The 25,046-nt window shown below is 39.9% G+C and overlaps 3 protein-coding genes across 11 annotated transcripts in view; 2 read left to right on the plus strand and 1 right to left on the minus strand.

Moving 5' to 3' along the window:
• The first annotated feature begins 282 nt into the window (after nt 1-282).
• Nucleotides 283-8,703, plus strand: LOC106806469 (DNA polymerase kappa-like). Of its 4 annotated transcripts, none has more exons than XM_014808422.1 (7): nt 283-401; nt 3,748-4,787; nt 4,971-5,095; nt 5,458-5,627; nt 5,924-6,053; nt 6,723-6,894; nt 7,365-8,703. In XM_014808422.1, the coding sequence occupies exons 2-7, from the start codon at nt 3,752-3,754 to the stop codon at nt 8,207-8,209; spliced, it is 2,478 nt and encodes an 825-aa protein (XP_014663908.1). In that variant the 5' UTR covers nt 283-401; nt 3,748-3,751; the 3' UTR covers nt 8,210-8,703. The 4 variants fall into 4 exon arrangements, with proteins under 4 accessions (XP_014663908.1, XP_014663907.1, XP_014663909.1 ...); XM_014808421.1 differs by having other exon boundaries at nt 283-381; XM_014808423.1 differs by lacking the exon at nt 283-401 and adding an exon at nt 458-480.
• Nucleotides 8,704-8,954: 251 nt separating this feature from the next.
• LOC106806470 (ribosomal RNA processing protein 36 homolog) lies at nt 8,955-16,874 on the plus strand. Its single transcript, XM_014808425.1, has 7 exons — nt 8,955-9,134; nt 10,830-10,890; nt 11,827-11,986; nt 12,640-12,744; nt 12,876-12,950; nt 15,524-15,641; nt 15,857-16,874. The coding sequence occupies exons 1-7, from the start codon at nt 9,059-9,061 to the stop codon at nt 15,997-15,999; spliced, it is 738 nt and encodes a 245-aa protein (XP_014663911.1). The 5' UTR covers nt 8,955-9,058; the 3' UTR covers nt 16,000-16,874.
• The window catches only part of LOC106806468 (disheveled-associated activator of morphogenesis 1-like), a 65,692-nt gene continuing 57,140 nt past the window's right edge, over nt 16,495-25,046 (minus strand). For 5 of the 6 annotated variants that reach the window (XM_014808418.1, XM_014808419.1, XM_014808414.1 and 2 more), the window contains 11 exons: nt 23,667-23,826; nt 23,426-23,520; nt 23,045-23,146; nt 22,505-22,522; nt 21,893-22,078; nt 21,246-21,441; nt 20,747-20,961; nt 20,404-20,465; nt 19,817-20,009; nt 19,177-19,347; nt 16,495-18,964 (listed from right to left, as the gene is read on the minus strand). In XM_014808418.1, the coding sequence (XP_014663904.1) occupies nt 18,686-18,964; nt 19,177-19,347; nt 19,817-20,009; nt 20,404-20,465; nt 20,747-20,961; nt 21,246-21,441; nt 21,893-22,078; nt 22,505-22,522; nt 23,045-23,146; nt 23,426-23,520; nt 23,667-23,826 (1,677 nt within the window). In that variant the 3' untranslated portion in view covers nt 16,495-18,685. The remainder of the gene's footprint in view (nt 18,965-19,176; nt 19,348-19,816; nt 20,010-20,403; nt 20,466-20,746; nt 20,962-21,245; nt 21,442-21,892; nt 22,079-22,504; nt 22,523-23,044; nt 23,147-23,425; nt 23,521-23,666; nt 23,827-25,046) is intronic. The other variant, XM_014808415.1, reaches the window with a different exon arrangement.

A 25,046-nucleotide genomic window follows, 5' to 3' on the forward strand; every position in this document is an offset into this window, starting at 1 on the left:
TGTACCGTGCTTCGAACGCCCATAAAGTGTTTTTATTTCCTCTGCTTTCTGTATTTCTTTGAATTTTATTTGTTTTGCATTTATTGTTCCGTATGTCATTTGTTTGTTCTGTAATTTGTTTATGTTCGGAATTAAATATATTCGTCTTAGTTTTTGCATTAAAAATTATATTTTGTCCTGTTATGTTCGAAACTGACCAATCAGAGAGAGAGAGCGCGGTTGTTTAGTTTTCAGGCCTCCGAAACCGGGTCCGCCGTTTAGACACTACCATTTTAAAATCTAAATCTAAATCTAAAATCTAAATCTTGACTCCTAAGGGACACGTAGTAGGGGGCGCTTGCATAGAGGTATCGGTACCCTGTGACAGCTGGCACGCTGGAAGTACAAATTTAATCAACCAAGTTTGTTTTGATTTGATATTTCTGTATTTTCATAGATATAGAATACAGTATTCTATATCTATGGTATTTTTTGCGTTTTGTGAGTATCGCAATAGAGGAGGTAGATAGTAAAATGATTGTGGTACCAAATGCAAAATTGTCATGATGATGATCATGAATCATGATGTCGATGTCGATGATCATACTCGCAGCTAGGGCATGCATTATGCATACGCCCTGATACGGTACCTCCAAGAGTAGATAATAACAACTGTTGATAATATTTGTATTATCATTTAACAATCAACTAATTGTTATTATCTAGGTACTCTTGATACCTCCCAAAGTGACGCGTCGTCGACCGACCAATCTGAGCGCTCGCAGCTAGCTCAGCCTCAAGCACTAAAGCTGATGCGATGTTTGGTTTTGTGGTTGCATTATTTAAGCTGGCTATCGTAAGTGGATGGTTACTGGTAAGGGTTAGGGTTAGGGTTTATAGCTTTATATTTATCAGCTTTAGTGCCTGAGCTGCGAGCGTTCCGATTGGTCGGTCGACGAGGCATCAATTTAGGAGGTATGCAGGCCCTAGCTGCGAGTGATGAACATTCAATGATTCATGGTACTGGCAGTGGCAGTGCTTGTACTGCTCATAGAAATAATATAGATAACCTATAGTTATGCGGAGAGGGCCTATGTCCCACAGGGTACTGCCGGAACGTACCCTGGTACTATCTAATATGCCGGACCGTACCTCGCCTACTCCACTAACGAGTCTATAGGGAGTCGCCTATGCCTACTCCACTAACGAGTCTATAGGGAGTCGCCTACGCCTACTCGGCTACTCTCTAACCCTAACCCTAACTCTAACCCTAACCATATCAGATAGTTACCAGGGTACGTTCCGGCAGTACCCTGGGGGACATAGACCCTATGAGCTATAGTTATCTATATTATTTCTATGGTACTGCTACTGCCAGTACTGGTGGTAGTATTTTGGTTCTGCCACTGCCTCGGTGGCAGTGCGTGGCACCCTGGTAGTGGTAGTGCTAGCCCGATCAGTGTGACTGCAGACTGTCCCCTCATAGGGTCTATGTCCCCTAGGCCCTAGGGTACTACCGGACCGTACCCTGGTAACTATCTGATATGGTTAGGGTTAGGGAGTAGGTGTAGGCGACTCCCTAGACTCGTTAGTGGAGTAGGCGAGGTATGGTCCGGCATATTAGATAGTACCAGGGTACGTTTTGGTATACCGGACCGTACTCAGGGTACGTTCCGGCAGTACCCTGCAGGGTTCTCCAAGAGCACTTATAGCCTGGCGGCCCGCCAGGCTATCGTCGAGCCCCGCCATCCGAAAATGCACCTGCCACTCTAAATATCATAGCCGTCATGCTAAATATCATAGCCCCCAGACCCCCCTAGCACGCAAACCGCCTTCGGCGATTTGCAACTAGGACCGTAAAGGCAGCACCCCTATGCTATAATGAAAAAGCTTGGAGAACCCTGCCCTGGGGGACATAGACCCTCTCAGCATCACTGCGTGGTATAAATCCTCCTTATGGCAAACATCTCATCTTTACATTGTGTGTGGGCTAGTATGGCACGTCATAACAGTGAAACTGATTGGCAATGTGCAATGTAGTATCGGAACGTTTTGGTGTGGGGTGGGGGATGTATGCAGTCCTAAAGTGGCATACCGTTTGTAGTAGAAACAAATGCCATCCATTATTTAATTGTCTTACATATTTGATTACGATCTTCAATAGTTTTGGAAACATTTTTAGCTCATCTGACGTAGTCAGATGCAGCTTGTAGAATCGCATGATTGTCCGTCCGTCTGTTCGTGCGTCCGTCAACAGTTGGGCACAAATCTTAACCGCTCGACGTACGGTCACGATATTCGGGACGTGGGGGGGGGGATCGTGGGATCGACCAATTTGGGGGTCAAAGGTCAAGATGTGTAAACGGAGGGAATATTTCCCCCTTAACTTAAGGTATAGGAGGAAATATGGAATTGCGGCACAAATCTGAACGGCTTGACCTATGCTCTTAATATTCGGTGTATAGTGTGATGGGCAGGAAACCCATCACCAGTGCGAAATTGGAGGTCAAAGGGCAGTGGGGGAAAGGTCAGATATCAGACATTTTCTGAGGACGTGGCCTAACGAACAGAGTGATAAACCTTTTTGTTTCAGCGCTGACCTACCATTTTTATCACATCTGACATAGTCAGATGCAGCTTGTAGAATCGCATGATTGTCCGTCCGTCCGTTCGTGCGTCCGTCAACAGTTGGGCACAATTCTTAACCGCTCGACGTACGGTCACGATATCCGGGACGTGGGGGGGTGGATCGTGGTATCGACCAATTTGGGGGTCAAAGGTCAAGATGTGTAAACGGAGGGGGAATATTTCCCCCTTAACTTAAGGTATAGGAGGAAATATGGAATTGCGGCACAAATCTGAACGGCTCGACCTATGCTCTTAATATTCAGTGGATAGTGTGATTGGCAGGATTGGAGGTCAAAGGGCAGTGGGGGAAAGGTCAGATATCAGACATTTTCTGAGGACGTGGCCTAACGGACAGAGTGAAAAACTATTTTCTTTCAGCGCTGACCTACCATTTTTATCACTTTATTGAAAGGATCATGAAATGTGCTGTCCACTGACGTGCGAAAAGTAAGTGTCTGATAACCTTTTGACCCTCAAGAGGAGGGTTAAACATGGATTCCTGAACTGCCTCAATGATGTCACAGTCATGGCACATCCATAATCTCCTTGATAGCCCAATGGCTACAGCACAGGATTACGGCTCAAAGGTCCTTGGATCGAATCCCATCAGATTTTTTATTATTTACCTGTTTTCTGTATTTTTCTATCTTTATCCATTTAACTATTTTTTTTCAATTAATGCAAATATTTACATGATTTATTTACAACAATTTCATAACAACAAATAATTTTTACAACAATTAATTTTTTTTTTTTAATAGGGTTAGGGTCACAATGCACAATAAAACAGGAGTTTCAGGCACGCGATTTGTATCAACCAATGGGATTTGGGAGGTATGCAGAATGCAGAAGGTTGCTGAAATGATGTGTACGCAACTGCGTATCTGCATATCTGCGCCTAACAAAGGTGTCACTATGCACGACTTAAATGTTACGTTTATAACCGTAGCAACATACCTCAGATGAGCCCAGACGCTCTGCAGCTCTTGTTTAAATATTTTTACACAGCTTATCATTAGGAACTTTTTAGTGAATATTGAGCCACAAATTTTTCATGTTGCATCCATGTGAATGTTGTAAAGATGCACCTAAAGATGTAAATTAATGTTCCCCTTTAACATATTTCTCTGTTTGTTCCAGGAATATGGAAGCCATGTCGGATAAAGATCAATTTCAAAATGAAGATTACTCCAGTAGTGATGAGGAACAGTGGGAAGCTGCTCATACAAACATCTTCATTGAGGGGAAAACTTGTAACAAATCTATCATATCCAGTAGTAGTGGTGGGCAAGGCTTGATGCCAGAAAAGCATGGTCAAAAAGATAGTACGATAATGAACAGAATGAGACTGGATGATAATAAAGCAGGTATGCAGGGGTTGGACAGAGATCGTATAAGCCAAGTCATTCTTGAGGCATCAAAGGGATCGAGGTTCTATGAAAATGAACAGAGAAAAGAAGTGCAGATGCAGCAACGACTGTCTCACCAACAGGATGCACTGAGTAAGCTGACACCTACTGATATCCAAGAAGCAGAACGTGAAGCTTTCAGCTTGGTGGAAGTGCTGCAGGCGACACGGGATCTAAACAGAACTATTGTTCACATTGACATGGATGCATTCTACGCATCAGTGGAAATGCGAGATAACACAGACTTGCGTAGCGTACCCATGGCAGTTGGTGGAATGTCCATGTTATCAACTTCGAACTATCTGGCTAGAAGGTATGGCGTCCGGGCTGGAATGCCTGGCTTCATTGCTAAAAAACTCTGTCCAGAACTTGTGATCGTTAATACACATTTTGAGAAGTATAGGGAAGTGGCTGCTCAAGTAAGAGAGATATTTAATGAATATGATCCAGGATTCTGTGGGATGGGACTAGATGAAGCTTACCTTGACCTCACCGATCACCTTGAGAATAGACGGCTACTGACAGACAAGGAGAAACTTACATTTGTGCATGCTATATGTGAATGCAGTACAGAAACATGTCCACAGGATGTAGCTGATAAAAGTCGGCATGATTCTGCTGATCGTTTAGCTGCACCCAAACAACTGCAGTGTGAAAGATGCTTAAAGTACAAAGAGGAAGCTCCGATTACATTTGGTGTCAGCGATGAAGAAGCTGTGAAAGAGATGCGCTTTCGCATAGAGCAACGAACACAGTTGACAGCAAGTGCTGGTACGAAAATGCTTTCACAGTACAATTTATCGTTTATTTTATCTCCGTGGATTTGCTCATGTTTAGGCCAAAAATTATCTGAAAAATAATGTGTGAAGCTACTATTTCTGTGGAGTGTCAAGCAGTGTAATCTATCGTGAATCCAATGCTATTGTTGCTTTGATTTTAATTTATCCTTACTAGGTATTGCTCCAAACACCATGTTGGCAAAGGTGTGCTCTGATCAAAACAAACCAAACGGACAATATAAACTCACAGCAGATGTAGACAGCGTGATGGAATTTGTACACAGTTTACCCATTAGAAAGGTACACCTTGGTGATGATAATAGAGTGTGACAATATGCATTTAGACAGAGTGTAATTATATTATGAATTGGAAAATTAATTCGTTATATACTAACAGGGAGACTTTATTGTATTGATTAGACTGTATTGCAACAGCATAGTTTTCATTGATTGATTGCTATCTCCTGATTTGGCGGTGTAGGTTATTAGCTCCTTAGCAAAGCTAACGTATTTCTGCAAGCACAGCAACTAAACTGCCTATCAAAGTGAAGCTGCTCTAAGGTACAGTCACTCACATAGATCCAGACACGCATGCATATATGTTTTCTCGGCTTTTTCTGGTTTGGTCCATCCTGGAAAATGGCTCCCTTCTTCTCCTGCAGGTGTCAGGCATTGGCAAGGTATCGGAGCGGATGCTGGCAGACCTCGGCGTCACGACCGGCAGTCATCTGATTGAGAAGTGCGGTGTTCTCAGGCTGCTCCACTCGCAGATCTCATTCGAACATCTCATGAGAGTCGGCATGGGTCTTGGATCGACGCGACTCGATTCATGGTGATGGCCTTGACGTATATTTATTCGTTCAGTGATCGAGGAATACCCGGCAGTGTTCAGTGACATTGCTGAGCCGTGTATTATTTACTGAAGTGAAAATAGGGAGTAAAACCAACGCATGAAAAGAAGCTGGATTTTTGAAGCTCGGAAATGGGTGTAGAACCGTATTGATCATTAGTAATGGCACGTGCTATTCATTGTGTATTTGTTTGCTTGAGTCCTATGGTCTTCTAGCAGAGGCTCAAATTTTGTGAATATCATAATCGAGCAAATGCTCTTGCTTTGTTCTCATATAGGGGCAGTGAACGTAAGAGCATGAGTGTGGAGAGAACTTTTAGGGAGATACACAAACCTGATGACTTATACAGCAAGTGTGAAGAGCTCACCATAGCCTTGGCAGACGATCTACAAGAAGCTAGACTCGTGGTTCGTTGACATTGATTGGTAACTGTGCCAGCTTGAGGTTATTCATTTAATCAACAAATTTCCAGTACAACATTTTCCTGTGCAATACATTTCATATGTTCATAATAGTTTGATGCAGTATCTTGAGGTCATAAATATTTGTTTACATAATAATGTAAAGTACATAATAGTGTGATCAAGTACAGATGACCTCTACAGCGAACAACGACAAAACTGAAAGTTATGTCTTATCTTCAGTCTAATTAAATAACGTTATATTCACATATTTTAAACAATGTGCTACTTTATTAATAATCAACTATGGTTGCTTGATTTAATATGACGAATTGTCCCTCTCGTGTACCAGAGCTGAGCCAGAAGTGCGTAAAGATGCACCAATCTCTGATTATCACAGCCACAACAATATTGTATCCAGCCTTTATCACACATACAATTGACACCACATATGTATATGTATGCTTGATGTAATTTAACCTGTTCATCAAACATTGGTCAGTGACCTGCCGAAACATGCGAACATCTTTTAGGCTTTGAATGGCGTGAGAAAGCTGTTTCGCATATATGCAATTTCTGGCTGCACTGGTTTATGCACGTTTTGCTCAGTTCAGGAACGTGATATGATGAGTTTATGTGATCTTGATGCCATTTCTGATCATGTCTTTCTTGTAGGGTAAAACCATCACAGTAAAGCTTAAGACAGTCAATTTTAAAGTGACCACAAGAGCACGATCCATCGCGAGCTACACAAATAGCTATAGAGAGATTGAAGCTGTTGCTAAAGACATCCTTAAGTCGGAGATACATTCTATGCGACCAGATCCCCTGCGACTCCGACTCATGGGTACATACATGCATTTGTTCAGCAATAACCACATTGTTTCATTTCCAGAGATTTTAGCAACCACTTCCTGACCAGACATTATACAGTTGAGATCATTTCAATTACTGTAAGACTTGAGTATATTTAATTGATTTACATGAGGCACGTACATTTCTCCACTGCTTTTACAAGAACCGTAATCTGTCAACTAACTTTATTCCTTTAGTGGTAGTTTTGGAACAGATCTAATGAAAGTTTAAATTATTTAGAAACTGGACATTATACGCTGGTTTGACTTCATGTAGGCTCTGCAAGAGTAGATGATTGGGAACGTGGCTAATTATATTCTTCAGAATCAAGTGAAAGTTTTGATATTTGAAACAAGAAGGCAAGAGATAAATGGTTATGAATGCACTACACCTATGGTTACCTAGCAATTACAGTGGCATGGTGTACTCACATTTACTGAGCCTTGTGTTTTTTTCATGTAGGAGTGAGAATGTCGTCGCTGTGTGACGAATCTCAGGTTACTGCGCAGGGAAAGCAGCAGACGCTAACTAGTCTCTTTGCTAAGACGCACAGCTCAGCTAGTCAAACACGCACGGCACAAGTATCTACCTACACTTGCCCCGTATGCAGTTCAACGCTGATGCTGACGTTATCTGGTTTCAACAGACACATTGATGGGTGCCTACAGCAGAAAGAAGTGCTTGCGTCAGAAAGAGGGGTGACGGTTGATCACAGTGAAGACTTCAGTTGCATGGAATCCACTACATGTGCTACAAGAGATGCAGATTCGAGCTTACAGAGCAGTGCTGCGTATAGTGCATCAGGCATGTCTTTTGAAGAAAGTGACAGAGAAAATAAAACATTGCCTAAGAAAGGAACACGTTTGCTAGAGAAATCTAATAGCCATACTCAGCCTGTAAAAAGCAGTCATGCTATTGGTGAAGAACAGCAAGGTAACCGTTTATGCAAATATGAAAGTCAAGGAGAAAAACAGTCTCGAAATTTTGAAAAGGGAAGCTTTACGTCCACACCTAAAGAGAGACCTCTCTCAGACTCAGCTGCTCCACCTGTGATTATGTGCCCAGTGTGCAATAAACCTCAAGAAGGCTTGTCCATGGCTAGTATGAACAAGCACATTGATGAGTGCCTGAATACATCAACAATAAAGGATCTTTTGTGTAGCACTACCTCTGACTCCAAAAAACCAGAGCGGAAGAAGCCCAGGCTGAGTCTTGCTGGTAGAAAACAGAAAGCAATAGCAAATGAACCCTCAGTTCTTCAGTTTTTTGGAGGAAAGCTCCAACAAAAAAATAATAATGCAAACTGATCTGTAGGAAATTTGTTGATATTCATAATATATGTTTTGATGAAATAAGTAGTGTTTTATAAACGGATGAAAATGTCCTAGCACCCACGTAGCAGATCCGTATTTGTGATTTATTGGTAAATGTGGTATATTATTTTTAAATAATTATAAAATTTATAATATATATTGTTGTACATATAGGGTATGTGTGTTGTACAAAATAATATTCTTTGATTACCAAGTGAAATGCTATCCTTCTATTTACCATTTCTTCTTGTTCTACGCCTTCACATGGCTTTATAAAACTGCCAACTCTGCATCTCAACAAAGCTCCATGGACCATTGTATGAATCAAAACTGCTGCAATATCTTGGCATTTAATGAAACATTACAAGTAAACCCCTAGCACAATGGGCATAGTGTATGAGAGATACATTAATTAGCTCGTTATAGGTGTGATAGTATCTCTAATCCACAATGAATATTGCTAAATAAATGTTTCTGGTATTATTTTATTTATTATTATTTTCGTTATTATTATTTATTATTATTACATCTTGGTTTGCATTTCTACACAGAATGCTGCAGTTATTCCTCCTACACATTTGTTATGTGAAATTATTATGTTATTGTTATGTGTTATGTGTTATGTGTTATATCTCCTGATCATATCTATGCTGAGCACTGATCTCTATAAATAACTTATTATTTAGGTTTTATTATAGAGATCAGTGATGGTGAGATGTACTCCTTACTGCTGGTGAGAGCTGTAATGAAAGGCACCGATAGGGGGCGCAACTGGCAGAGGTCTAATATGGCGATGTGTGTTGTGTAAACGTAATAATTATATTGAGAAACTGTTGAGTAGTTATGACAGACGTAAAGGACACGCCAAAGGGCCACCGAAGCCAAAATGACGACGATGAGGAAATGTCTATACGAGCAGGTTGGTTAAGCGTGTAACCGTGTAAGGAATATCGTCATCATGAACATGTTCATGATAGGGTCTAATCTATCATCTGACAGCTAGCTATGTCACCCAGGGCCTTGACCCAGGGTACTATCGGAGTAGCTCTAGTACTATAGCCCGCGTACATTGACAATGTACGCGGGCTATAGTACTAGGGCTACTATCGGAGGTAAACCGACCAGGCTCTCCGACTGTTACACGGATGACAGGCACTTGGTGTTGGAGCGTTTCAATAAAATATAATGTTAAATAAATACGAAATCTATTTACTACCAAAGTCTTATATGTTTCTCTACTCTCTTTCACCTATTATTGCCGACAATTTCCTATAAATGCCGTCCAAATGCTCATCTGCAACACACGCTGGCCGCCGCACGCTAGCTAGCTGCTGCACACTGAGTGACACATAGATATAATATAGTATATAGAAATATAGATACAATATGGTCAATAATGTAACCCAACAACAGAAATGGCGCTCGAAATATCGCTGCTCGTCACTTCAAAATTTTGTAACAGGTTATATTAGTTTAATACAGAGTATTGCGATATATAGTAAGTCCCAGCTAGGATAGCGGAGAAAGGTTCGTGTTTAGAATAAACCCAGTTCGGAAGTTCTAGTCTCGAAAAATGCACCATAAAACCGCCCTGAGTGAATCACTCGGGGGGGCTCCTCCAAAGAAAAGAATAGGCTTGCGTTGTAACCCTACTCTTGTTGGGTTACGTTATTGTATCTAATGGAAATATAGATTATATATATTTATGTGTCAGTGTGCAGCAGCTAGCGTGCGGCGGCCAGCGTGTGTTGTAGATGAGCATTTGGATGGCATTTATAGGAAATTGTCGGCAATAATAGGTGAAAGGGAGTAGAGAAACATTAAGACTTTGGTAGTAAATAGATTTCGTATTTATTTAACATTATATTTTATTGAAACGCTCCAACACCAAGTGCCTGTCATCTTGGTGTTTTGCTTCTGTGCCTCGTCTATCACTGTATGGTTGTTGGACATACAAACGTCATGGCACAGCTACGGCAGAGACTTTGTTACGGTTGTAGGGTATACTCTACCCGATAGCTAATAAGTCGATTGTGTCACAGTGTTCATGGCATGTACTATCAGGAGTACATAATGGTCGCAATGATGACTCTTCAGAGATTTACAAATTTACCAATAAGTGCCACTCTAATCAACACTATAATCTACACAGACAAAATCTACGTAATAGTGCAAATATCCTTCTCTGTGTAGCCAAAACCATGTTGACTCCTGCTGTACCATTGTACATCCTAGTTTAGTGATATATATGCAACTCTGGCTTGACACTGCTGTTTAATGTTAGCAGCGTAAGTGGTAGGCCTACAAACCTTGATAAAAAAAATGGTACGTTTTACATTCTAAATGCATGCATCTACTCTCTATACAAATTTTATATAATTTACGTCATCTAAATTAGAACTACCAGTACCAATGCATGTAACCACCTTTGTAAACTAATGATCAGAAACCACATTAATCATGATAACTGTCTAGCAGGCACTTTGAAAATTCTAAAATGACATCATTGCTATAACTATTAGAATAGTGTCATTTACATGTTCAGAATATATATGTGTTCACACTTTTAATAGCATTATTTTCCAAAGCATTCCAGAATTTGAATTTTTTCCAGAATTGGCAACCATGTCATTCGAAGAACTGCAAAAACTAAAGGAGACACTTGGTGTAAAAGTGTAAGTGTTTACAATTGTGTATAAACACTTTTAATGTGTAGTTTGTAAATTTATGATATATAGAATCAGGTGTAACCAGGAGTTAATAAAGACAAATGTCTTTATTAACTCCTGGTGTAACTAATACCTTTTACTTACTCCTGATGACATTTGTCATTTGCTCTAACTGTGATTGAAATCAAAGTAAGCTCAAAGCATTGTAACTATTTTATTTGAGTTCATGTGTTTGTTTTGAATATTGTTATACAGCTCATTCTTCGGAATAGTAAACTCATCACAACTAGTTCTCATTAAACATTCATATACCCTTGCATGAAGTTTCACCTCCATGTAATCAAGCCATCAAAGCACATAACAATATTACTATTAGTACAGGGTGCGAAATTAATGGGAGTTCGGAGTCAAATACTCCCTGATTTACTGTCGGACTTCCTGATTTGACATATATGCAGGAGTCCGTGTGTCTCCCTGAAAATTCTGCCATACTAAATAGTTCGTTCTGGGGCACGGCCTCGCGGAATTACCGTATTTTTTCAGCTAATGTCCAAAGAAAATTTGGCACACGTGCAACTGCATGAATCTTAAAAATAAGCACATGCGTTATTGTTAATATCTTTAATTTTGAACCTCAGACTGCAGACGCCCTCATTTTGCTGCGGACTCCCTCTTTTTGAGGGTAGGGAGTCCAGTCCGTTGCACTCCCTTGCTCAAAAATTAATTTCTACCCCTGTTAGTATGTCTATAAGTTCATGCCGAGTAGTTTTTTACTTGGTCTGTCAAATATTTTTGTTTAACCAATGACTCTATTCCTGCCCGTATTTTCTTAGTGATGTGTATTTTCATAATTACCTTGTGTCCAAATTGTGAAAGACATTTTTGTTGTTGTACACAGTTTATTCAGTATTTGGGAAAAATACTTTTTTTATTTCCGAATAGCTACACAGAAACATTGTATGGGAAACGGAAGAAAGGGCTAGAAGTTGATGCAAAGCAGACGCGGAAAGATTTCAAGAGAGCTAATAAGAACAGGCCAACAGAAATGTCTTCCAAGATTCCAGTAGGCAGGCACAAAGATGTTTTCTCTCTAAAGAAAACGGTTTGTAAGATACATGTTGTAGTCTAAATATCAGGGTGCGAAATTAACCGGAGTCCAGAGTCAAATACTCCCTGATTTACTGCCGGACTCCCTGATTTGACATATGCAGGAGTCCGTGTGACTCCCTGAAAATTCTGCCATACTAACTAGTTCATTCCAGAGCACGGCCTCATGGAATCACTGTATTTTTTCAGCAAATGTCCAAAGAATATTTGGCAGACGTGCAACCGCATGAATCTTCAAAATAAGCACATGCGTTATTGTTTTAATATCTTTAATTTTGAACTTCAGACTGCGGACTCCCTCATTTTGCCACAGACTCCCTCTTTTTGAGGGCAGTTGGACTCCCTTGTTCAAAAGTTAATTTCTACCCCTGAAATATACACCAATATTTAGTTTTTATAGATAATTGAAGAGCTGACATTATATGACATTGCGCCGCCATAACAAAATCTAATTAAAGTTACAGTTTTTGAAATATTCTATATATTCTGACCAACACTGCCTATCTATTTACATTGTTACTTTATTTAATGCAAACATGTTTTCAAATGTAAAGTGAAGTTACTATCACATTTAAATTTTTTGGAAGAGTTTGTATATAAGAATGGGTAACAAATCTGGCCTATGTTGAAGTTTGTGTTTTTCTACAGATACTTAGAGATCCCAGGTTCGATGACTTATCAGGGGAATTCAACCAGAAGATCTTTGAGAAAGGGTATTCATTTTTAGGAGACATTAAACAAAAGGAAAAACTGGTGAGTTACTTCACAAGCTATTAGTTGATTCGCGTCTTTATAACACATACGAGTATATTAGTTTTTAGTTTTTCTACATGTATCTCTGCTCTCTAGTCTGCCTCATTGTAGCCCTGTTGTCACAATTTCAGAATCTTCAGAAACAACTCAAGAAAGAAAAGGACCCAGAAAGACAAGAACAGATAAAATTTCTTCTCAAAAGGATGGTAAAGACAGTTTCACTGAAATATACAGGGTTTTCCCCCCAAGCCTTTCATGCATGTCCGGTCCAACATGCCTTCAAAGCTGAAGCTATATGTAACATTCCATAAATCATGCGACATGGCTTAATTGTTTACCTGAGTATTGAGGCCACTTATGCTGAAGGGGTCGTTGTCGTATAGGGTACCTAGGTCGCCTACACCTTCTCCCTAACCCTAATCCTAACCCAAGCCATATCAGATAGTTACCTCGGGTACATATATGTAGTACCCTATACGACAACGACCCTTTGTGCGCCACTTATCACACACCTATTTGAATCCAAATGGTACAACCCCCCTTCTAGGTCATCTCTCATTTGTCCATAAATTACATGCCTTCTGAAATGCCTGTGGGGGAAACCTGATATAGATAGATAGATAGATAGATAATAGGTTTATTGCAAAACTAGTGTTAACAACGTTACAATTTAAATAAATTTTGCAAACAAGATATCATCAGGCAGTATAATACTGAAATTGATGATATTTACAATAATATATGTCCCATGGTAAGATATAGATATCACTTAAAATGTTTGTTCGTAAAATTATATCACTACAACTAAAAACCATCTTTAGAATATATACTAAATTTAAAATAACGTGATCCTTGGTCAAAAATAGTTACAATTAAAATGCGACAATGATAGAATTAAACTTATCACATAACCGAAAGTTGCCCAGAGAGTTATTTCAAAGAGACCAAAATGTTTATAAGGGGGTGCAAGCAAAAGACTAATTATCCATGCTATTGTAAAAAATTCAGTGCCTGTTTACAATTTGTTAATCCACCGCAGGATACCATTGCAGGATGCACATGTACGGAACAGGGCTATTGAAGTACCGGCTGGTACGAGGGACTTTTGCTAGCCGGAGTTTTCTAGAATTCCGTGTTATGCGGTTAGACATATTTATTGCTGAAAGAGGGCAAATATCCTGTAATCGTTTACAACTTTTGAGCTGATAGGCAACATTTTCACGAAGCTGCTTGCGGCGAAACGCAAGTCTTTGGATCTGAAGCTGAGATAGTACCTCATCGTACATGTCGTACCTATTCCAATTATTATAACCTATTATTATTTTCACTTCCCTTACTTGAACAGATTGACGTGAGAGCTGTTTGGTAAGGCCCGGGTGCCAGATGGGTGCAGCATATTCCAGAATCGGTCTGGCGTAACCACAGTAAATTTGTACGAGATCTTCACAGCTAAGCCTAGATGTTTTTAGTATACAAAGCATGAACATTCTTTTACTGGCTCTAGCCACCAAATCTTGAACGTGTATGGCCCATTGAAGACTTGGGTATGGAGCCAAACTGGCGTAAATCAATTTTATGCTGGATGTCGTCCATGATCCACGTGTAGACGAAGTTCTCTGCTATTTTAGCGAAAGTGCAGGTTAGAGAGATTGGCCTTAGCTCATCAATGGAAGGAGGGTACACTTTTGGTATAGGGCATACGATCGCCTGTTTCCAAGCTTGAGGTACACAGCCCTGCAGAAGAGATGCGTTGATTACATCAGCCAGGGGTGTCGCTAACTCAGCAGCGAATTCTCTAATTAGACGTGGCGGAAGGTTATCAGGTCCTCCAGATTTATTAACGTCCATCTTCAGTAAATGACAGTAGACTTGCCACTCCTGCACTGTTGGTGGTGGGAGTGCCGGAAGGAAACTTGGAAGACTATTGTAGTCGAGAGGAAGAAGTCGCATAACAGCAGCGAAGGAATAATTTATCTTTTCAGCTATTGATGATGTGTAACTTGGATCGATTCCAGGGACTTCGATAGTTACTGTTGATTTGCTCATGTTCGCCATGTCTCGGATTTCTGTATGCCATTTAGTGATTAATTGCAATATGAAATTGGAAAAAGTATATTATATTATGGAAAATTGTTTTTTTCTTTATAACAATAAGAATTGCCAAGTAATTTAACCAAATTTTCTATTCTACTAATCGGTAGCAGGGTTCTCCCCAGGATGAAATTCAAACAGGGGGGGGGGAAACTAGGGGGGCGTGTTTTTTTACCGTACCACTAATTAATGCGTAAAATCGCCACCACACCATAGACGGTATTTGGGGTTCTTGTATATATAAGATAGCCGAGTCGGTGTACAGTTAGTATTGGGTGTGGGACAGCTTGACTGTTTGTACTTGTGTATTGTCTGCAGTGCATGCGTGGTACTGTAAAAATACACGCGCCGGGTGTCCTGGTCGAATGGTACTTCTTGACGATCGATTCCCTCGCTGGCAAACTTTTATTGTGGTGGAATTTAATCGCGGCGGAGGTAATTTAAACGGGGCGCAACGATTGAAACAGGGGGGAGTTTTCCCAAACGGGGCGCGCGCGCCCCGTTTGCGCAACGTAGGGAGAACCCTGGGTAGTAAAAGAATTGTTATGTAGATTAATTAACTCAAAAGAATTTTAAATTCATTCTTCCTATAGAGTCTGTTGACATCTCCACTCGTACAATTCCAGGACCAAATTAAATATAAATTTAATAATTCATGACTTCTAATTGTGTGAATTTTTCATATCAGGAGCACCAGGAGAAGGCAGCACAAGACACAGCAGCAACGAATGTTAAGCTTCAGGAGCTCAGGAAGAAAGAAAGAGAATCGATTAAAGATGGGAAAAAGCCTTTCTTCCTGAAGAAATGTAAGTTGAATTGTATAATCCAGTAAGGGAAGTAATTATTGATAATTTCATTACAGAAATGAGACATTGTTGCTCATAGTAGTTTAAAATCCATTAATGGACTGACGAAATATAATACTTGCGATCGTAGCCCATATCTGCGGCCCATTTATGGTGAGGCGGAGTAGCTTATTTAAAAACATTTCTAGTCTCTAATAGTCGAATGTTGTTTGTAGCTGAGCAAAAGAAACTGCTACTGGCTGACAAGTTCCAGGAGCTGAAGAAAAGTGGCAAAATAGAGAAATACTTACAGAAGAAATTGAAGAAGAATGCAGCAAAGGACAGACGCCATATACCAAAGCGGCATAACAAACTTTGATCGTCAAATTGTAGAATCTACCCACAAGTTTTCCGTACTGTACCTTGTGAATTATTGTATAATCTGAACAGAGATATAACAAATGTCATGTATAGAAACTAAGTGATGTCATTTAACATATTTCTGGCCTGAGAATGTCAGTAACAAGGATGTGCACCACATCAATTCCTTTATGTTGTATAGCTCCATAAGAAGTATTTAATGATCGGTCAGTAACTTGCGTTTGTGGAAAATATACAGTGAGATCACGATGTAAAAAGCTGCATTATGTAATTTTAAAAATATGACTTTGTAAATAGAGCCAGAGACTTTTTAGCAAATAAGGGGGTGGTTTGTACAAACCTATAAGCATTTTGTTTCTTCGTGGGAGGTATTAGGGTTCTGACTGAACATGTAGGAATGATCTAGAGATGGGTGTGCAAGTCCCTTGGACAAGTATCGTTAGAATAAGCACAGGTTGTTTCATTGGAGAAAGGATTAACCAGAACATGAGTATTTAAAATGGTACATGTACTATATAATACAAATACCACAGGTTTTACAACAAAGAAGGGCATCAAGATTTAAGAACAAACATTAACGTGGAAGTTACTACTGGATTATACAGCTTGAAATTCTGATAAGAAATGTTGCAACTACTGATTTCTGGCAATCGACACAATTTTGTATGGTAGCAGCAAAAATAAAATTACAACCACATTCAGGCTGAATAACTTTGCAATCTGAGTGGATATGTCACGGAATAGCAAGATTATTTTTTGTACACTTAAACGAGATTTGAAATCTTGCCATCTTTTAATTAATTGCTATCATCTACACAGTTTACACTTGTATCCAATCATACCAATAAAATCTATTATATTACATCGCATTCATATCAATATCGACTTCGTTTTGCTCTGCATTACTGAATAACGTAGGATTAATAATTACTAGCGTGTTTTCATTTTAACTTTATACTACAGCGTTCTCTACTTTCCATTCGTCACAAACTGTACACACAATCTATATTACAAAGCGCTCACATAAAAGCAAGAAACAGCATGTACAAAATTGAGCATAGAAATAAATAAATCCTTACATAATTTACTAAAACTTAACATAAAAAAGTTTGGCTTGCTCCAGCAAGATTTTATCCGAATGTTTCTACATAAAATTTGCTTTAAAACACAGACAGATTAACTTAAAAGAGCTAATTCATATACTTGTTTACTACTTATACGTAGTAGTTGTACAGATTGTACATTTTCCACCTAGCATACTATAAACTGGACATTAATATAAGGTGAACAAAATGTAAGATGTGCAAAACAAAGTAATTTGTTTGTTTGCGAATTGCACATATTACTTTTTGTTTTAAATTTCAGTACAAACAAATAAAATTTTGATTCTAAACATAAAATGTTTCACATATTGCACAAAACCGATTCTACCTTACAAACAATGAAACTTTTACCAGAAAAATGTGGAGCTTCCATCACACCTATATTGCATCTGCATGGTAGGTTATTGATTGGTGGGATTACCTTCTGCACCTGTTGCCAATATTGCATAGTGCCATGAGATGGCACCATTACATGCACATTCAATTCCATTACATTTATAAACCATTTCCCTAATCATGAGCATTCTTTGAGAATTCTAGTACAGACCGAATCGAATCTGATATCATGGATTACGTTGTGCTGTATAGTGGTAGCACCTACATGAATGTGCGGGGGTGCGGGAGGCAATTCTCATTGCCAGGAAGGTTATCTAAAGTTGAAATTCAATCTATAAACTATGGAAAAATTACAGCATAGGAATTTAGTTTTGAATATCAAATTTCAAGAAATTGAAGAGAAACCTTTGTAAAAACTACTACGGTAGCTACTGTAATTTACTGTTGTATCTCCTTTTCCAGTCCTTGTTCCTTCTTCCTATTTCCTCAGTTTTAATGATTAAATTTCTTTTGTATGATTGCTTGTTATTTCTATGTATTATTGGGTATATGAGCTTAACATGACAATGTTATAACAATGTGCCTTTACATCACCGGTTGAAACATTAAATTTCTAAATAGATTGACACCCTACACTGACGGGAACAACAAACGTTCAACAATAATTGAACTGCTGTGCCACAGTGTAAATGACATATTCACTCAGTAGCATTACAATATGGTACTTAACATGTGATGGTGACCAAGTGGTTGTTGCTCTCAGCAACTGTGGCAGCAGTTGCGATATAACGGCCACGGAAGCTTTCAGAAAATTCCCGATTGCCAACTCTGTCACTCTTGTGTCGATAATGGTCACTGGCGTATGTGGTATTAAAGGCAAATTCTCAGGGATTCCTTAGGTGGCTTACCAGGTTTCACCGGCCTTGCTAGGCGCTCATCATGAACATTTACAGCCACAATTACTCCTCAATGTAGTACACCAGAACATGAAAGATGACTGCAGACGAGATTTCCTTTGTACCCGCATGACATCGAGTTACAGGCCAGACAGTGCTTATTGAACAGATACCTCTGTTGGAGAACATGCAGAGTACACACGAAAGCACTTTCACACCGCTCCATGACTGCTGTGCACAAGAGCGTGACACCAGATATTGGATTTGTCCATCAACTTTTCCCTTTCACAGCATCCTGGTAAGATGTGCAATGCTTTCCTTGCACAACCGCGGTTGGAAGCGTCCGTCACTATTTCCTGTTGAACCCCGTGCGTTCGCGGTTCACGTTGCCGGGCACTCCGTTCGGAACGTTTCGCTTCGTTCGCCGCTTCAGCGACAACTTCGACATTTCGTCGCCGAAAACGTCGCCAGTCCGTAACGCCGAGATGAGGTCGTCAAACTCGCCCGGATTCTTCTCCTTGCTGTCGACGCCGTTCACTATCTTGCCGTTCTTTGGCTTAATGTTCTTATTCAGCTCTTTCTCCTTGTCCAGCTTCTTCTTCCGCTCGTGCTCTATCTTCAGTCGTCTCTGTTATGGGTGCAAAATCACGACATTTCAGTAATCACGTCAATGAGCACAGCCAAGCGTTTGAGGCATTTACGGGATAATTTAAGTTAATTTAATTAAGTTACATAGACATGTTATCTTATGTTACGACGGAAACTGGTACCGTTTGAGGTATCTACCACTGGGTTCTTACATGCCATGTGAAGGATTCAAAACGTTTAGACCAGGCTCACCTCATTTTCCTGTTTTAACCGTTTCTCCTCCTCAGCCTGTTTCTTTTTATAGGTATCCATGTCCACCTTCGCATCAGAAGCAGAGACAAGAAACTGGTCGAAGATACCAAAGAGTTCATCTGGCTGCATGGACTTGGAACTCTCACCAAATAGTTTGCATACTCTTTCATACTGCAAAACAATAATTTTTGTTTAGAACACTGCACTGCACATCTAGATGCAATCTAACTGCACACATGGGCACAACATAGTGGTCGCAGAGGTTTCCATTGATGCCATGTGCCTTCATAATGCCTTCCAACAAGACAGCTGAGCTAAAAATAAACCATACACCCCGTATGACAATAAGGTGTTTAACTTGGCTGTATGTAAAACGCTGTATCACAAGCTTTTGTCTCCGTTTAAATTGATATTATGTTATAACGAACTGAAGCTAGAAACTGCTATCATGTGGCAATTTAAATGTATATAAAAACAAACAAAAACATCCATTGTGTGTTGAAGCTGCTATCAGAGGGCAATTTAAATGTATATAAAAACAAAACAAAAAATCCATTGTGCGCATGCCTTCATAAAAAGGTGTGAAAATTAGAGGCAGGTGAGTGAGGGTCACTCGGGCAAGCACTAATCTCACACTCACCCACTGCTTCATATCCTGGCAGGCATCCTCTAGATCTGACAGGTTGAAAGCCACGACCTTGATGAACTCGGATACAACAGGAAGGAACTTGTCGCCGTGTTCCCTTGGCCGGTTCCGGTGGAAGTCCAGCTCCTTCTCCAGGTCCTTGAATCCGATGCGCAATATGTGCAGGTCCTTCTCCAGTTCAGTTAGGCTGCACAGAAAACCAACTAAGTTCAGTATCAAGTGATCATCATTCAGACAGAGGTGGCATGAATGAATTATTTTGACAAATCTCTTTCAGGTGTGTATATATCACACAGACCATTAAACGTTCGGAAATCTTTCCCCTGGTGAGCTTTATGTATGGCCACTCAGGTAATACATCCAGGTGCACGAGGGACTGAAAGGTGCATAATACTTACTGTATACGCCATATTTTTAGCGTACAGATATTTCTGCTAATTCAGACTTGACGCACAATTTCGCGATTCCCGAATCAGTGAAGAACAGCGTGTTGTTATTTTCGCGGTCGGGGGCGCGTTCGCGAAATTCACGAAAATTAAAACACCACCAAATATACAGCGTATACAGTACTCATGACTCACTTGACTTTTGATGCCTGTCTGACATGCTCCAAATCACTGTGGATTTTCATTACATCTGGAAACTGCAAATAATGACTTATGTTTAGTCCTACATATTTGATATCATTGACTGGTTATTTTTAGACTAGTTCTTAAATCTCCAAAGCTTCCTTGGAATGTAATAGAAAGCATTATAAGCATCCTAAACAATAGTAAACATACTAAACAACAGACTCATACCACATATTCTCTAACGACAGCTACCACCTATAGAATAGCACAAATTAGGTGCACCAGAGAAAGAAAAAAACTAAGCCAAATATAATGATAATCCATTTAAAACCATAACAGTTGAGTCGATTACCTTCCGTTCTAATGTCTCTATCAAGTAATGCAGAAGCGTAATGTTCTTGTCAGTGCTGGCCTTTGTGTCGACTATCTTGTTAATACTGGCCAGTTTAAAGCCCATGGCATTACCCCGCTGACCTCGGTTCATGAAGTTTCCAAATGCGAGTATGATCTCCAGTAACTTGCGCAGCCGCTTACTGCGGTACACCTCCTTGGAGGCTTTGTTGACATCTATTCAAACGCACAGATACACATGTTGCAGACACAATTTCAGATTTAAATAGACGTACATTGGTATGGCACCACCTTGGCTACACATTTCAAACCTCTATTAGTTCAATTTTGAATATTGGTCAGCAGTAGCCATACACTGCTAAAGGTAATTGCATTAGTATAAGCATTGTTCTATGTGTTACGTTAACTCATTCCAATATTCCAAATTCTCATGTTCGTGATCACTCCGGGAATTCTGACACCAGACAAAGCGCCCCCAACGCGATCGTTCAACCACTCACTGTCCACTTTCGGTTTGATGTCGGCGATTCTCTCCACGAACTTCTTCCTGAAGCAGATGGCCTTGAGGCGCTCCTCGTAGTGCGTGATGCGGCTCATCTCGTACAGGTAGCGGTCGGCCCGCGCCATGCTGTCGATCTCGTGACTGTGCTCGTCCAGCATCGCCTTCTCCTCCGGCATGGGCACATACTTCAACATCTGCAACACATGCACGAGCGAGGCAGTGAGGACACGGCGTCGAGAGCGATCGTCGACCAGAGGCTCATCGCAACGATTTTAAACGTCCAACATTACTGCTGTACGACTATTTACTGTCAACTGGGAGAAATTAGAGTAATTCCGTGTTTACATGTGAATATCTGCTATAATGGCTTTCTCTGAAAGTTTTCTGATAGTTAGCAATAGGAGATTAATTTTTTGTTCAACACTATTGCCAAGGATATCCGATTACCCTATTGGCACGACGTTTTCGTATAATGCAAATTTCTTTTGGTAATGAAGGCTTTTCTACCACTACTCATACGGCCAATAATTTTGTGCGGTCATGAATTAGTAGCAGTAATAGCAGGCGTAGGAGTAGTAGTAGAGGTACTGCTGCTACTAATACATGACCACACAAATTCAGCGTTATTGTGATAGAGGGCAGCACCTGTTCGCAGAGGTCCTGCGGGATCTCGTCGCGCTCGTCCATGCTGCGCAGCGCCCTCACGATCTCGCTGTTGCTCATCTTCAGCTTCGACAGCAAGATGGTGCAGTTCTGCGCGCGGCGGCCATCGATCACCGACAACTCTCGCTTCTTCATCGACGCCTTCAGATCCTCGTTGGAATCCTCGTGCTGCGAACGTGGTGGAATGAAAGGAGCGTGAAGAAGGCTTTATTTTGATAAAGCCATGGAGGAAAAAAGGCAGGAACACAGTGGGAAGGATGACCGAAATTGGAAGGCCAATGAGGTTCCAATGAGGATGCCAAACATTACCTACGATATAGGGATGCACGAAGATGACGGAAAGTAACACAGGAGAGCAGGTTTATTTCAATAGGAAGGTTAGGGATTGCTCTCATTTGTTTCACTTTTTATATTTGAATACATTGAAGCCATAATATGGTATCTACCACCTGTTTATAACTCAACACGCATACGAGGAGTACACGTGATGAATCCACCTTTTCAAACTGATTTTATAGTTACTGCACAGAAGCAAGATGTGCAAACTAATCACAATAAGAAATAAAGGAACAAAGGATTACAATAATAGCATACCAAATCATCAGCCGATGTCTTCAATTCCACAGGTAAAATGGACAACACAGAGTGAAAGAAAAAATCTGGGTTAGTGAAATCAACCACCTAAACAAACATCAACAGATAACTCGCCCATGGAGGGAATAAAAGAACAAACTATCTTTTTTCCCTCCAATGTTGAAACCATATCAAAATGTAAAACCAACCACAACAGCATTACTACATCTACTAAGATGTACCAGTGAAAGCTATGTCATTTCGAAAGCAAACTAATAAAATTCATGCTTCAACTGCTACTTCAAAAATTAAACAAAAGTAAAAGTGCAAGTGCAACCAGGTACAACGCCCATGCTACTTTAGGAAGTAAAACTCACATCTTACCTACGTTATATACATGCCAGTTTACACAGTCATACTGAAATATTGACCGCTGCTGCCTAAATATGAGGTGTATATAGCTCTAGAACAGCTAAGCACCTGAAGACTAGGTGCCTCCTCAACCCATGCAACTTACTACCACGACCTATAAGTGTGCAGCATTAGGTGTGTGAATTTTACCTTCTGATATGCTGAGAATGTTCTCTCAAAGTCAACAAGGTCCATCACTTTATACAGCTTCTCATCATCCATCTCAGTCCAGATTGTGCCACTGAGCTTATTCTAGGAGGTAATCATAATTATAAATAAAGAAAACAGTGATATATTGTGAGGATGCAAGGATGGCTATTGGCTATCCTTGAGTAGAGAATGTGCTTTATGAAAAGTAAAATACTCAACGTGTAAGTTTAAATGAATGCATGGGTTCTTCTGAATGTAACCAACGCATATATTTACTTACAATCTAACACGAACTACGCATCAAAACTTTGACTATAACCAGGGGTCAATCATAATCATGAACCTTAAGTCATCTAACACTATATCTAGTAGCTTTCTTACATCAGGCAGTTTAGCCCAGTTGAAGGACTTGAGTGGAGCACTAGGCTTTGGAATGTTCTTCTTCTTTATGTAGACTGATGGTGTAGATGGTGCTCCTGTAAAATCACCATTTTAAGTAAAGCAAGATGGATAATTTCCTGTACTCGTGGAGTACAGTTTTGATTCACATTAAGACTAATTTGTGCGGCAAATTATCTAATGCTCAAAACGCTCGTAATTATTAAATAGGCGTTTAACATACCTGGAGGGGGTGGTGGTCCCGGCGCTCTTGGTGCCGATGGTGGTGGCGGTGCACCTGGGGGTTGGGGAGAGGCTGGCCCTCCCGGTGCAGGTGGGGGCGGGGGTGGAGCAGGGCCCGTGGCCGGTCCATTTGATAATGCTCCTGCTATAGGTACACTTCCCTGTAAAATGGGCAAGCCGAATATAGATAATGCTACAGTAGTAAGAAAAGACAGACATTACATTTTCTAGATGACCGTGACCATGAGATCAGCGGTCAGAATTTCATCCACTTTTCCATTCACACTGTTCATGTGATCAGAACTATGGAAATGAATCTAAAAAGCAAGTGAATATTATTTGATATGATACAAAGGTTAACAAAGATCTTGCAGCTATCATTATAAGGATTATAAGGAATAACGGTGCAACAAAGGAGTGGAATTACTTAGGTCAGATGCTGAAAAACTGTAACAAAGTAAAACAGCATGGCACAGCAGATGTTTAACATCAATAAAAGGATACTAGATAGTTGTAAATGGTGAATAAGAATGGATTTGAATAAGATGTTAGATATACTGTTGCTGGCTGAAATAAATAGATGGTAGAATTATGTCAACCTAACTGAAAGGAATATAAGTCCTGTTCTATTCTACAGTGAATAAATATAGAAAGGAAATTATTAATAATACCGACCATGTAATTATAATAACAAAGTGAAAGAGAAAAAGATGTTAATTCCTATCAGTATACAATTATTTGCAGCGACTTCCCACTACTAGAACGTTTTTATCTCACCTATTAATAGTTATAATGAGAAGATTGAAAAAACTACCAATTCAGAAAAATGATATGAGACATGCTAAACAGAGCAGCTATAATGTCTTACAGTCTTTTTAGCTTGATCCAGCTGTACGTCAAAAGCCACACAGAGAAAACAGTTTTCACAACAGATTCAGCAAGCATGAGCAAAGAACGTAAGCAAAGGCTGTTATAAGACAGATTTGGTAACTTTATGTAATTGAGAAATTAAATGACCGACAATATTCACGTTGATACCTGTTAACCACAGATACATATCAGGAGTAGATAATAGGGAATTCCCTATTATCTACTCCTGATACATATCAAGCACGTATCAACGTTATGGAGCAGACGTTATATATTGATAAGCTCTATATAAATCCATGATGATCACCAGCTTATAAAATTATCTTGTGACCAACGAACCCCACCACCACACATACATAGATATAAGTACATATAAGTATATACCATTGGTTAATAGCATAACAAATAAAATGCAACAGTTGAAATCACACAGCTTCAAATGCATATTGTTTTGCACAATTCTTGTTATTCTCCAGATTAACTAAATCTAGTTAAAAACCCTAAACAGCCC

The sequence above is a fragment of the Priapulus caudatus genome, unplaced genomic scaffold (genome assembly GCF_000485595.1).
Source record: "Priapulus caudatus unplaced genomic scaffold, Priapulus_caudatus-5.0.1 Scaffold162, whole genome shotgun sequence".
Classification (NCBI taxonomy): domain Eukaryota; kingdom Metazoa; phylum Priapulida; class Priapulimorpha; order Priapulimorphida; family Priapulidae; genus Priapulus; species Priapulus caudatus.

Bases quoted from the DNA above. Each gene is read 5' to 3' on its own strand.
- LOC106806470 (XM_014808425.1), top strand. From the start codon at position 9,059: ATGACAGACGTAAAGGACACGCCAAAGGGCCACCGAAGCCAAAATGAC. The intron at 9,135-10,829 runs GTTGGTTAAGCG...AATTTTTTCCAG, and splicing joins GGAAATGTCTATACGAGCAG to AATTGGCAACCATGTCATTC. The intron at 12,951-15,523 runs GTAAAGACAGTT...TTTTCATATCAG, and splicing joins AATTTCTTCTCAAAAGGATG to GAGCACCAGGAGAAGGCAGC.
- LOC106806469 (XM_014808422.1), top strand. From the start codon at position 3,752: ATGGAAGCCATGTCGGATAAAGATCAATTTCAAAATGAAGATTACTCC. The intron at 5,628-5,923 runs GTGATGGCCTTG...GTTCTCATATAG, and splicing joins TCGACGCGACTCGATTCATG to GGGCAGTGAACGTAAGAGCA. The intron at 6,054-6,722 runs GTTCGTTGACAT...TCTTTCTTGTAG, and splicing joins TACAAGAAGCTAGACTCGTG to GGTAAAACCATCACAGTAAA.